This window comes from Oculina patagonica, chromosome 12 (assembly GCF_052425735.1).
Source record: "Oculina patagonica isolate OP01 chromosome 12, crgOcupat, whole genome shotgun sequence".
NCBI lineage: Eukaryota > Metazoa > Cnidaria > Anthozoa > Scleractinia > Oculinidae > Oculina > Oculina patagonica.
The window spans coordinates 17,148,907-17,161,466 of NC_135769.1; the positions used below are offsets into that span (position 1 = coordinate 17,148,907).

Genomic DNA, 12,560 nt, shown 5'->3' on the forward strand with positions numbered 1-12,560 from the left:
ATCCTTTGAATTGTCAAATAATAGTCTATTTCCCTATGTCAAACAGTTTAGGACATTGAAGACAAGGGGGGTTAATATAATAATAATAATAATAAAAAAAAAATAATAATAATAATATTAGTAATAATAATAGGTTGAGCACTTGATGTAACCCTAACAGTCAAGTGATGAAAAGCAAAGTGGCCAAAAAGTAGTAAGATCCACTGGCATACAAACAAGACTGCATACATACATGGTGATGATTTGATTTGCTCTCTTTTGTCAGTGCCAGTTCTTTAGGACGGCGTGTTCATTCTCATTTTTTTCTCCAAACTACAGACCAGAATTTGGTTGTCTTGTATTAAAGGGCCATAAAAATAAACTCTTGAAAACATATTGTTTTCAACTCAATGCTAAATTTAAAAAAAGGAAGCAGGGTATATGCAAATAATGCTTGCCCTGTCTTGATTAACCACCAAACTCTCTGAGAAGTTCTATTATTATTAAGGTACATTTAACTATATGCCTGACTGTTAGTAGAGAGAAGTGATAGTTTCAGCGGTGAACTGAAAGGGGAGAAAGGGCACTTCACTAAAGTGATAACAATAAAAACGTAAATGGAGCTTGGCTACACTGACAAGGTATTGCAGTTTTATACATTAAGAACAAGACCAGTAGCAGATCCAGACCTTGAACTACCGGTAAAAGGGGGGGGGCTTTTTTGTTTGTGTACACCTAAAACATAAGGGGAGTCCTCTCTCCTCCGCAAAGGTCTCTTATTTTTTTTCGTGGAGGCTGGGAAATGGGGGGAGGTGAAAAGTAAGCGTGCGGAGCCTGGAAAGAATGGCAGACGCGAAGGGGATTTTGCCTTCCCCCATCCACTGAAGGGTCTCTGCGAAGAAGAGAGAGGGGAGTAGTTAAAAAAGTCTATTACCAAAAATAAGGAGGTAGCCCAGGCACCTTCCCTAGATTCATCATTGAAGACCTGTTGAATTTGTACTCAGACATTTCTGGCATGAGATGTTCCCATTTACAATAAATTATTATAATTTATAATATAATAATACATGAAATGAATACATGCTTACAACTATTATAAACACAACAGACATGACAGTTCTCTCCACACACACTGCTATAATATTATTTTGTCATCAGATATGCAATGTAAGGGGTGGCACAGACAATAGGTTCGTCAATCATTAGACCAAACATGGTGTCTTCAATGGTTTTAATATATGCACAACATACCTACTGAAATATAACACTATTATTTTATTGCACATCATCTGTTATAATTCCTTGATGCTTTGGATAATATTAAATCTCATTCAATTTAGGCTTATATACCATGGAATAAGCGTAAAAAATGGAAAATCCATTCTCAATCTTCACAATATTTGTTAAACAAATTCTACATTACAGAATATGGTGATACAGACAGAATATGGCAGCATATATATTTTTATACTTTATTCAAAAGTGTCATCACCTTTAAAGAAAAACTGATTCCTGTTGAAAATCTCGGATTTAATGTTTGGCTAGACAATGGATTAAATGACTGATGACGAAAATAATTCTTTTTACAGATGATACCGAGACAATTTTAGTAATTTCCTTGCATATTTGTTTTACGGTTAAACATGACAGTGATTTCTAATTTAGTAATTAAAAATAACCTTGTTTATATGCAAAAGACAACTGTTTATAATAATTATATAAAGTTCGCGATATTTTGCTAATGGTACAAAGCTATTATGCGTACATCGCATGTGACTAGAAAATATGGATAAAATGATAAATATTTCCGAACTTTGAACCGGGGATGACAGCAAAGAACGGAGTATTCAAACTCTTTGCGTTGTATACTTAATTTCTATGAATGAAATCTTATAATTTAGCCAATATTTATTACAGTTTTTAAAACGTTCTTTTACTTTATTTCCTACTTTATGGTTTGTGGAATTCTTTGCGCATGCAGCTGGCGTGATTTCATTACATTTTGCTCGGCAAAATGTACACTTGATGTCAATTGTTGTCTGCGGCAACTGCGGCAATAATGAACGATTTTGAATGAAAAGGAAAAACTCCACAAATTAGCATAACAGCAATCCCTTTGTTTGCTTTTTGCCATAATGAAAGGGCTTAAAAGCGCACTTTCTTGGCGAAACCTTTGTAAATGATTCGCTGCACCTTCGAATTCGAAATTGTTTCTTTCAGAAATGAAATTAACACTGAAATTGACATGATCGTGTTGCCATCTCATCGCTATAAATTAAAACTGTTAGCTTTTTCAAAGCTGTCAGTCGATCGAAATATATTACGTCGTAGATTACAATATGCTTTCAAACTTTGGTAGTAACACATACGAATAAATCCACAAGCGTTGTTAAAAAGCGTGCAAAATGAATTGCTTGTGCACGGGTAATTGATATATAGCGTGACGCGGTGATCAAAACAAAACATAGTACCTACTTCGCTAATATAGTAAACATTCCTAACACAGCTAAAAACACACTATTTACGGTTATTCGCTGGGACGTACTTTTTGTTCCTGACTGAGAATCAAACGTGAAGCATCTCCCGTTAGCTTCTTTGTCGATTTCGAAGCGACGCGCTTTGCAGAATCCTTCACCGTTCTTGTAAATATGTTCCATTTTTCTTCCTTTTAGCACAGCATCCTTGCAAGCACTGTAGATCCGATCGCAGAATTCTTCACATACAGTGAGAGTGAAGTCCCTGAAGAATGAATTTTGGTTCGGGGCACAAATGTAGCAGTAGAGATAGTTCATGTATTGAGCACAATCGCTGCTCGCTCCCACAAGTGGCGTTAACTGTCGAAACGCAAACTCGATTTCCTCGTCGTAACAGCATGAATTATCCTTATACCAGCTGCAATTTCTTAGATTGTCCTGCTTAGACGGACCCCGGTTCTTGAAATAAGGACAAAACTGTACATTACTGCGTGTGCTTTCAGTGTCATCGGCTGCAGCAACAACACGCCAAAAATCCAAACCACAACATGCCCAGAACAATAACAAAACAATCGATCGATCTCCACTGGTTATCTTCATAGCACTCTTCTCGTCAAACTGCAGGTTGTTCGCATCTACGTCGTCTGTTTGTTTACTCTAAAGTGCGTGATCTGTCGGGTCTTGGCACAGCACCGCGTGAAAACCAACCAACACCAGGCGGAAAGTGTTGACGGGCGCTTCGATCGCTTACAAGGTTCGAACGATCACACCCCTTGTATCAAACTCCAGTTGGCGTCGACTCGTGACTTTTTGAACTAATTCTCTAGCTACTTAGAGCATTCTCTACACTCTAAGCCACTCCCGGAAACATATTATTGTAAGTTGTTGCCCCTGTAAATTAACCCTCGTTGCTTGTGTAAATTGAGTGGCACGATAATTGACATCGGTCGCGACCACCCTTGGTATGTAAATCACGAATGAGAAGGCGGCCCCCGGGTGGGGTGGAGTGACATGAATAAACAAAATTAAATTGCCTCCATAATCTTTCATCAACTTCCGGTAATTTCTTTAAACAAGAAGAATTTAATTATTCTTAATTAAGCATACGAAATTATTTTGTTCAGTAAAGTAGACTGTCTGGCCCGTTAGAAAACTTTGGAGGTGCAATGAGGAACAGGGAGGGGGCTGTTATACCCCATTTACTGTGTCCAACTTGTCTCTCACCATGCAGGTGGGATTCCACCGTTTTACTGAAATCAGTCAGATTTTTTTTATAATAAAAATTTTCTTTTAATGTTAAGAAAGTTTTCAAGTGTAACATCAAAAATGCTTTCAGGAAAATAATATGGAACTGGTCAACATTTTGTCCCAGTGACTCAAAATACCCTGGAAACAAAACTTTTCCTAGGTGAGCATGCTACTGGACCCCCTAGAAGCTCGCACCTTTGGCACTCATGCTTTTAGAAAACAGACAGCATATCTTCTGGATCCATGCCTGCCAAAGGTGTGACAAGATATTTTTTTTTTATAAAACTGGAAAAATAATGTTGACTACCCTAGAGATGTGCACTTGCTTTCTGCACCTGTTTTGCAATTTAATATTTCACTCCACTCTTTTATTCCATTTTAATGGAATAAAAGTACTAACTTAAAAGTACTAACGGTAGGCCTGCAATTGTTTATTCACACATTTCTGACATCGAGTAAATGCATCTTTTCAACAATAATTTATTTAAAATCTGTCCAAAAAAAAGAAACATTATACCACATTTTATCCTGTTTTATAACTTAATTTTTCTTCTGTGTGCCATGAGAAGGACACTATTCTGCTACAAATAATAACACATGTAATATCTGTTAAAAACTAGTCTAAAGGTTCTTTTTATCTCTTAGCTTATGTTATAGTTAAAAGTTATGTGATGGTGTGTAATATTTCAAGGTGTTATCAAGTCCTGCTATTGCAGTGGTAAGCTACATTCATGAACATGAAAACTGTAGTCCAAAAAAATCACCAGCTGAACAGAAAATGTTTAATTATCAGGCCACAAACAAGATGCTGATTTGTAACTAAAATAAAAATATATTTTTTAAAAATAATAATAATAATCAAGTTGCAGATGAATTCTGCCTTATATCAAGACCCTAATTATCACTCAAATTTTCAAAATTTGTTAAAGAAACACCAAGTAGAATTGAACACACCCTCCCCTTTCCTCCTCCAATTCCTGCTTCACCACGCACATTAAATGGCAAGACAGATGGATTTATCTGTAAGCCAGTTGTATTTTTTTGTAATAGTCTCCTTAAAACATGATGATAGTGATTACACTAAACAGTTGTTTTTTATTTTATGCGGTGAATTTTAAATGCACCTGTTTATCTACCTGATGTTATTAACCTCCAAGAACCTCTGGTAGCCATTTAAACACGACAATTTGAGGAGAATGGACTACACATTGCATGAAAACTACAATAGCAGTAGGCTACAAGTACAGTCACCTCAGATCATTCACTGCACGATCTAAGGCATTTTCCATGACCACTGCAGTAGCAGTAAATGTTGATATTACTGCATCAACACGGCCCAAGTTCAAGACTGTAAGCTGAGGCATTCACTGATTGCCTTTTGTAGCATGTCTAGTTGAGTTTTTAGTCTTGTTTCTCATTTTTCTTGCCTTACGAAGAAGCTGTTGGCTTGTCTTCCTCCCTGTCGCTTTGCTTTTTATCACAGTGTTATTTGATGCTTTCTGTAAGGTTTGAGTTGTCGAGTCATCCACACTCTAAATTGAAGAAGAACTGTATTGGAGGCATGAACTAAAAGGCATAGGCATCTGCTACAGAGAGCTTAGCTTCCAAATGCATATATTCATAATTAAACAAAAGGGGAATTGGCAACAAGTGCCAAATTCAAAATGGCAAAAAAGGAAATGATACCATTAAACAGGCTAGGCCACGGTATTTTAAGTGATTCTATTTATTTTCGTTAATTAACAGCTCTAAACTTCAAATTGGCAGAGAAAAAGTCTTTAATTGGCAAAACCACGGCCACATAACAAACAGGGATGATCTTTGAGCATTGTAAATGACAATTTTATACAAATTGAGGTAAACTTGAAAAACGTCGGTCCAATGTTTTTCAAGTTTACCTGAACGCAATCCGTTTTAATCTTCTTAAATTTTGCCCATCCATGCCTCTTTTTGGCCTTTCTGTGTTTCTTTTGAGTTATTCTACAGTTTTAAGCAATTATTGTGATATCTCAGTTAGTTCTATGACCATTTTGGTCAGTGTCAAAATAGCCTAAAATTGCGTGACATAGCCCCTTTAAGCAACCAAACAGCAAGCTGCAAAACTTGTATCTGAAGAAGGAAAGAGTGCAAGTTTCGTACAAACTCTTCCTTTCAGTTGACATACCTCAACATCTACTTCTGAATCTTCTGATATTTTCTCTACAATCTGGGGCATCAGACTGGCTTCTGAAAGGAAAAAAAATCAGGCAATTAAAGATTACTTTTAAAAAGTATACTTCAGGATATAAATAGATTTAATGTATAAGAGGTGATACTTATTTGGTTCATGTGCTTAACACCAGATCAAGAGGCTGAGTTCAACAGTATTTTAGATTAACATTAAAGTAATTAATGATTGACTATAATTGTTATAATTGTTATTACTGGTACTGGTAATCAGTACCGATATGCTCCACAAAATTTACATCCCAGCGCACAAGAATTTTGATAATTCTTAAAGGGGCTACGTCATTGGGATTTTGCAGTTTTTTGGTCTAAACTGCACTGAAATTTGTGGTGGGCAACTTAATCCATGAAAAACATTTTCTTTGAACATCTTAAGAAAGATACAACCTTCATCTGCAGATAGAAATCAAGCTATGGATATCAATATCAATTTTTTGAAGATGCACGGAAACATCTTGAAAAGTTAAGCTGTACAAAAATCTGGGAAAATCCTTGACAAAGCCCCCTTTAACCTTTAAGATCTTTGTTATGATACTTAGAAATATTTGTGAAGATCCTTGAAAGATTTTCAGCAGGACTTACCTTGTTCAGCCAGTGTTGGGCTAGTTGTTGATGTAACCCTGTTACTTAAGGAAGAATCTGTTACTCCATTTGGATGACTGGTGGGAATCTTCTTTGATTTGGAGGTTTTCTTAACAATTTTTTTCCTCTTTCTTGGTAAATGCTGAGTAGAATCCTTCAACTGCCTATCACTTTGGTTTGTATATTTATATTTCTGTAGGTTGGTTTCAACAGTAGACACGTGGCTGTAGATGCAAATTACATCAAGATAATGATCAAAAATGTTAGGCAAAGAAGACTATTTAAATACTTAAAACCATAACCTAAACAACACAATGTTCTCAGCCAAAGCTCGAACCCTACAGACTACTAAATCCAGAGTCCAGCCCACTAACCACAAGGCCACCATGCCTGAGTCCATAATCTGAACAGAAGACTCACAAATTTTTTACAGTTATGGAAATCCTGATCCTCTCCAATCAGTACAAAAGTGCACTTAAATTTTGACAGTGCCACTTTGGTATCCTTATGAAGCTGCTAGTTAAATCCATCTCTTGAAATTATAAATAATTATATGTATTGTGCCATCCCATGGGGTCACCACATTATTGCGGTGGGATGGTTTGTGCGTCTCAGTGACCCTTAGACAGTGCTGGAAATAATTTTTCTTACTTAAAAGGACGTGTCCTTCCAAACTTTTATTTTGAACGGACATATTAGAAAATTGGTCGGACATCAATTCGCATTTTAAATCAAACACATTGAATTTTCCAAGACACAGTCACGTAAGTTCTCGGACATCATGTCCGAACATATTGCAAAATTGGCCAGACATTTTGGCATATTTGATCGGACAATGTCCGATGACCGACAGTAATTTCCAGCACTGCTTAGAGCTATATCGGCTGGAGTCTTGTACTCCTGGCAGGGTTACCCATGCCGAACAGGTTGAAGGGTAGAGACCAGACGAAGTGTGACCTCCCTGGTCCTCCAGGTTGGGGGTTGGGCTGGGGGTTGATAACCCACTCCTGTAAAAAACAAATTTATTACAGAAACGGATGACATTCAAATTACTACCAACATCGGTGAAGCGATGAGGGCCCATAGTAGCAGAATGACGCATTTGGGTCAAAGCCGAAAGGAAACCCAAAGGCCGATAGCTTCGATCGTGAATCCGAAGCTTGAAACCAGGATAGGAAATTGGAACGTTAGAACAATGTTTGAGACCGGAAAGCTGGCCAAGTAGCAAGAGAGATGGAAAGATATAAGCTGGATATTCTTGGTATTAGCGAATGCAGGTGGAGAGGAAGCAGAAAATCAAAACTTAGCACAGGGCAGGTTATAATTTACAGCGTTGATGAAGAGATTCATCAAGGAGGCGTGGCAATTATGATGTCCCAGCAAGCGGCTAAATGCCTTATGGAGTGGACACCCGAAAGTAGTAGGATCATCAGGGCAAGGTTCTATTCAAAGTATAGGAAACTGACATTGATACATGTTTACTCCCCGACCAATGACGCGTGCGTAGAGAACAAAGATGAATTCTACGAGCAACTAGAAAGTACGGTACAAAAATGCAACAGAAACGACATCCTGATTATTACTGGAGACCTTAATGCTAAAGTAGGGAAAGAAACAACTGAAGAAAGAGAAGTGATGGAACAACATGGCACAGGAGTCAAGAATGAAAATGGTGAAAAGCTGTGTGAGTTCTGTGAGATGAACGGGTTAGTCATTAGAGGAACGATTTTCCCCCATAAGGAAATTCATAAAGCAACATGGACATCACCAAACAGCAGAACTAAAAACCAGATAGACCACACAATGATTGCTAAGGAATATAGATCATCAGTCATGAACACTGTAGTTCGGCGAGGTGCAGACGTGGGAAGTGACCACTATCTAGTGGAGACTAGGCTTAAGCTGAAGTTAAAGATAAGCCCAAGGGAAAAGGAAGGTCGAACAAGATTTGACATGCAAAAGCTGGCAGATGAAGAAATACGCAACAAAAACAACATTGAGGTCAGAAACAGATTCCAGGTCCTAGAAGGATTGGAAGAAGAAGAAAATGCCGAACAAAAGAACAACAGAATGGAGAATATCTATGTTGCAACTGCTAAAGAGGTACTGGGCACAGCCAAGAGGTCAAGTAAACCTTGGTTATGTGGAGGAACGTGGAAGAAAGTAGAAGAAAGGAGACAACTGAAACTGAAGCTCGAAAGTACACGTCCAGAAAGAGTCAAACAAAGAATGAGGGAGCAGTATAAGGGAAAGGACCGGGAAGTGAAAAGGAGTGCACGTGAAGACAAGAGGCGCTGGTTGAATGAGATGGCAGGCAATGCTGAGAGAGCGGCAGAAAATGGGAGAACTGGGGAATTACATCGAATAGTGAAGACCTTGACGGGTGAGAAGAGAAGAGCGAGTACAGCAGTAAACGATAAAAACGGAAGACCGACAAATGAGGGGAGTGAAAGACTGAAGATCTGGAAAGAACACTTTGAGGAAATACTCAACAAAGAACCACCTAAAAGTCCTATTCAGCCCTATGAATTGGAAAGAAGGCAAGTCATGTCTGGTTTCCTATTTCTACTTGCAATTGACTGGGTCATGAGCAGGACTACGGAAGGTAGAAGAACTGGTATACAATGGAAGTTCACCTCCGTCTTAGAAGACCTAGACTTTGCAGACAACAACGCTTTGTTGTCATCCAGGTACGTCGACATAAGAGATAAAGACCAGCAGGCTAGTTGATGAAGCTGCAAGAGTCGGTCTTAGGGTCAATGCAAAGAAGTCAAAAGTCATGCGAGTGAATGCCAGAAACGACCAACGACTAGAGATTAATGGTGAGCAGGTAGATGAGGTGGAAGAATTTGTGTACTTAGGTGCATTGCTGGACAAAGAAGGTGGAACAACCAAGGACATACAGCATAGGCTAAGTAAAGCTAGTCAGGCTTTCTATAGGATGCGAAGATTATGGGAGACCAGTGAGATTGGAAGGAAGACGAAGGTACAATTGTTTAAAACAATAATTATTGTTAGGCCAGTTTTGATGTATGGATGTGAGGCTTGGAAACTTACGAAAACAAAAGCAAAGAAGCTGGACGGTTTCCAATAATACAAGTACATGAAGAGGATTCTAATAATAAGGTGGCCTCAGACCATATCCCACCAACAAATCCTGGAGAATACAGGAGTGAACAGAACGAGCGATGAGATCAGACGCCAAAGATGGAACTGGATTGGTCATATAATGAGGAAAGGCAGAGAGGAACATTGTGTCACAGCTTTGGAGTGGAGGCCAGAAGGGAGAAGAAGACCGGGTCGACCGAAAACAACATGGAGGAGGATGGTTGAAGATGAAAGGCAAACAGCTGGGTGGCAGTCATGGGCGAATGTCAGAGCCCTTGCAGCAAATCGTAGTGGGTGGAAAGAGAATGTCAAAGCCTTATGTGCCTTATGGCATGGAGAGATATAGGTATAGGTAGGTATATGTATTGTGAAACCTTTTAATCCAACCACCCATAGGCCAGCAAAATCTTGTCATGTTTGAGTCGGTGACCATATCAAAGGGGTTCTTACATGTTAATAGAGAAAATGACTAAATAATAAGCCTATCATCAGACCAAAAGAACATGGCCACAGTAACAAGGTGGTCACGCTAACAATAAAGTGATGATCTATTGTACAGTAATGAACTCTGCATTGATTCATAATTTCTAACCTTAACGACTTTAAGAGACTGTCTTCCTTCTCTATAGCGAAGACAAGTCCTGTGTCAATCAATGCCTCGTCAACTTTGTAACTCGGTGGTAGATCAAAGTGAAACTCGTTTTGTAAGCCTGAGATCCTCAACTGTGGCTCTTCAGGATATAGCAAGTGAAAAATATCTTGTGTGTGTTCTCTGAAGGTAGCAAGTGTCCATTCCTTTTCAGCTAAGACCTGCAACAACCACAAAAGAGAAGAGCTTCACTTTGAAAGAGGAGCAACAATCCCAGTTTTAGAGAGCTTCTTATAAAAAAGAAATTGAACCTTTCCATAGTAACTAGCTCACATCCAATCTTCTCAATAATATGTATTATTATGTGGTCTCTTATTCTTTCTATCACCCCCACCCCCCCCCCCCACTCCTTTCTGGTCACACATCCCCAACCCACCCATGGTTACCAAAGTTATGGGGATTCAGCAGAGATCTTTTCTACTCTATGCCCTTTTGAGTTACTTAGGTTTTCTTTTTAATGCACATTTCTTTTTTTCCTTTTGTCACTGTGTGTGTGTGTTTTTTCTGTACTCGCGTGTCAGCCTTGTGTGTCACTAAAATATACAACTAATTGTCCTATTGTAAACAAGTATTATAATTTATGGTCTAAGGTTTAAGGGCCTGTTTACATGGAGGAAGTGTGCCCCAGCTAACCAAGTTACCCGGTTTATCAAGCTACCCTGGGCGAGCCAACTTTTCATATGTTTCTTTATAATTAAAAATGCATTGAAGCGTTTTCATGCTAGACAGGGTAACCCACTCTCCCAGGGCACCCTGTCTACTTGCCCGGGCACTTGTTTAGGCAGGCTATCTTTTTGCCATGAAAACGGTTATGCCAGGGTATCCCGGCTTCCCAGGATGTGTGTTCTTAAATTAAATTTGAAGTTTATGGCATAAAATGTATCAATTTATTTTCAATGTGGTGGCAAAAGACTGTTGAATTTCGATTGAATTCCCAAGGAAAATGTATGCGGTAAATTTCTAAGAGCTTGGACATTAAAACAAAATAGGTTAGAGGACAGCTAGCTTGAATCTTCAGTAAGAGCTACATGGTATTCCCACACTTTGACACGCTTCAATGACGCTGTCTCAACACGGATAGAAGGGCTGTGAATTTTGTATGTAAAGGCAGACCATGTTTCAGCCCTTCTAGCTTGGTAACTCGGTTGGTTGGGGCACCCTCCCTCCATGTAAACAGGCCCTAAGTAAGCAGAGTAGCAAGTAATGTTGTTGTTGTTGTTGTTGTTGTTGTTATTATTATTATTATTATTATTATTATTATTATTATTATTATTATTATTATTATTATTAGTTAAGGACCCTCAAAGGCTAGCCTGCAAACACCCGACACATTTCCAGCTGTCGTTTCTCTTTGTTGCTTCTTTTTCAACAAAGAAAAGCAACGGCCGGAAATGTGTCTGGCCTCCGCAGGCTACTCAATAGCAAGATTTCCCTGTAGCTCCATACTTAATTATGTATGCCAAATGCCTGTTAATTAGTTTATCAGATTAATAGATGAGCAATTAATGATCAAAGATGACAAATGCCTCCAAATCATCATTATCAATAACAATTCCGTTTTTTTAACTGTTGATTCCATGTCATAGAAACCATGAGTCCATGAACGGTGTAAGCTTGACCCTGATTCATTTTGTAGTTTAGACATTATAGGAGCTAAACTGTTTTGAAGTGTGCGGATACCGCCATGAAATTAATAGATGAGCAATTAATGATAGAGGTATCTGTGATCGTTGATTGTGACAGATAATTTGTCACAATCAAAGATCACAAACGCCTCCAAATCATCATTATCAATAACAATTCCGTTTTTGGCAAGATTTCCGCACAGCCCCATACATTAATTATGCATGCAATTTTGTGACTGATTCGTTCTTTTCATGATTGCTGTTTGTGTATAGTGATAGTATGAAATAGTTGCATACATAATTAATGTATGGGGCTGTGCGGAAATCTTTCCCCGTTTTTTTAACTGTTGATTCCATGTCATAGAAACCATGAGTCCATGAAAGGCGTAAGCTTGACCCTGATGCATTTGTAGTTTAGCCATTATAGGAGCTAAACTGTTTTGAAGTTTGCGGATACCGCCGATACCGCCAGGAAACTCACGAGGGAGCGATCATAACATGCATTCAATAAAAAGAAGTGTTCGTTGGATATTAAAGTTACCAGAAATCGTTTTTCCCTGGACGAACAAACCACGTTGATTCGTAATTTCTTCGCCATGTTTCAACCGACTCCGATTTTGACAAGTTGATCCGCCATCTTGAATTGTGGACGACTACCGCTGACAATCG

The 12,560-nt window shown here is 38.5% G+C and overlaps 2 protein-coding genes across 2 annotated transcripts; both read right to left on the reverse strand.

Moving 5' to 3' along the window:
* Positions 1-1,195: 1,195 nt before the first annotated feature.
* LOC144632489 (uncharacterized) lies at positions 1,196-3,330 on the reverse strand. Its single transcript, XM_078491158.1, has one exon. It carries the CDS (start codon positions 3,051-3,053, stop codon positions 2,451-2,453), a length of 603 nt encoding a protein of 200 aa, XP_078347284.1. The 5' UTR covers positions 3,054-3,330; the 3' UTR covers positions 1,196-2,450.
* An 835-nt stretch (positions 3,331-4,165) lies between these two features.
* LOC144632484 (uncharacterized) lies at positions 4,166-12,545 on the reverse strand. Its single transcript, XM_078491154.1, has 5 exons — positions 12,433-12,545; positions 10,210-10,427; positions 6,510-6,733; positions 5,866-5,927; positions 4,166-5,233 (listed from the first exon to the last, which is right to left on the reverse strand). Exons 1-5 carry the CDS (start codon positions 12,487-12,489, stop codon positions 5,066-5,068), a joined length of 729 nt encoding a protein of 242 aa, XP_078347280.1. The 5' UTR covers positions 12,490-12,545; the 3' UTR covers positions 4,166-5,065.
* Positions 12,546-12,560: the final 15 nt, after the last annotated feature.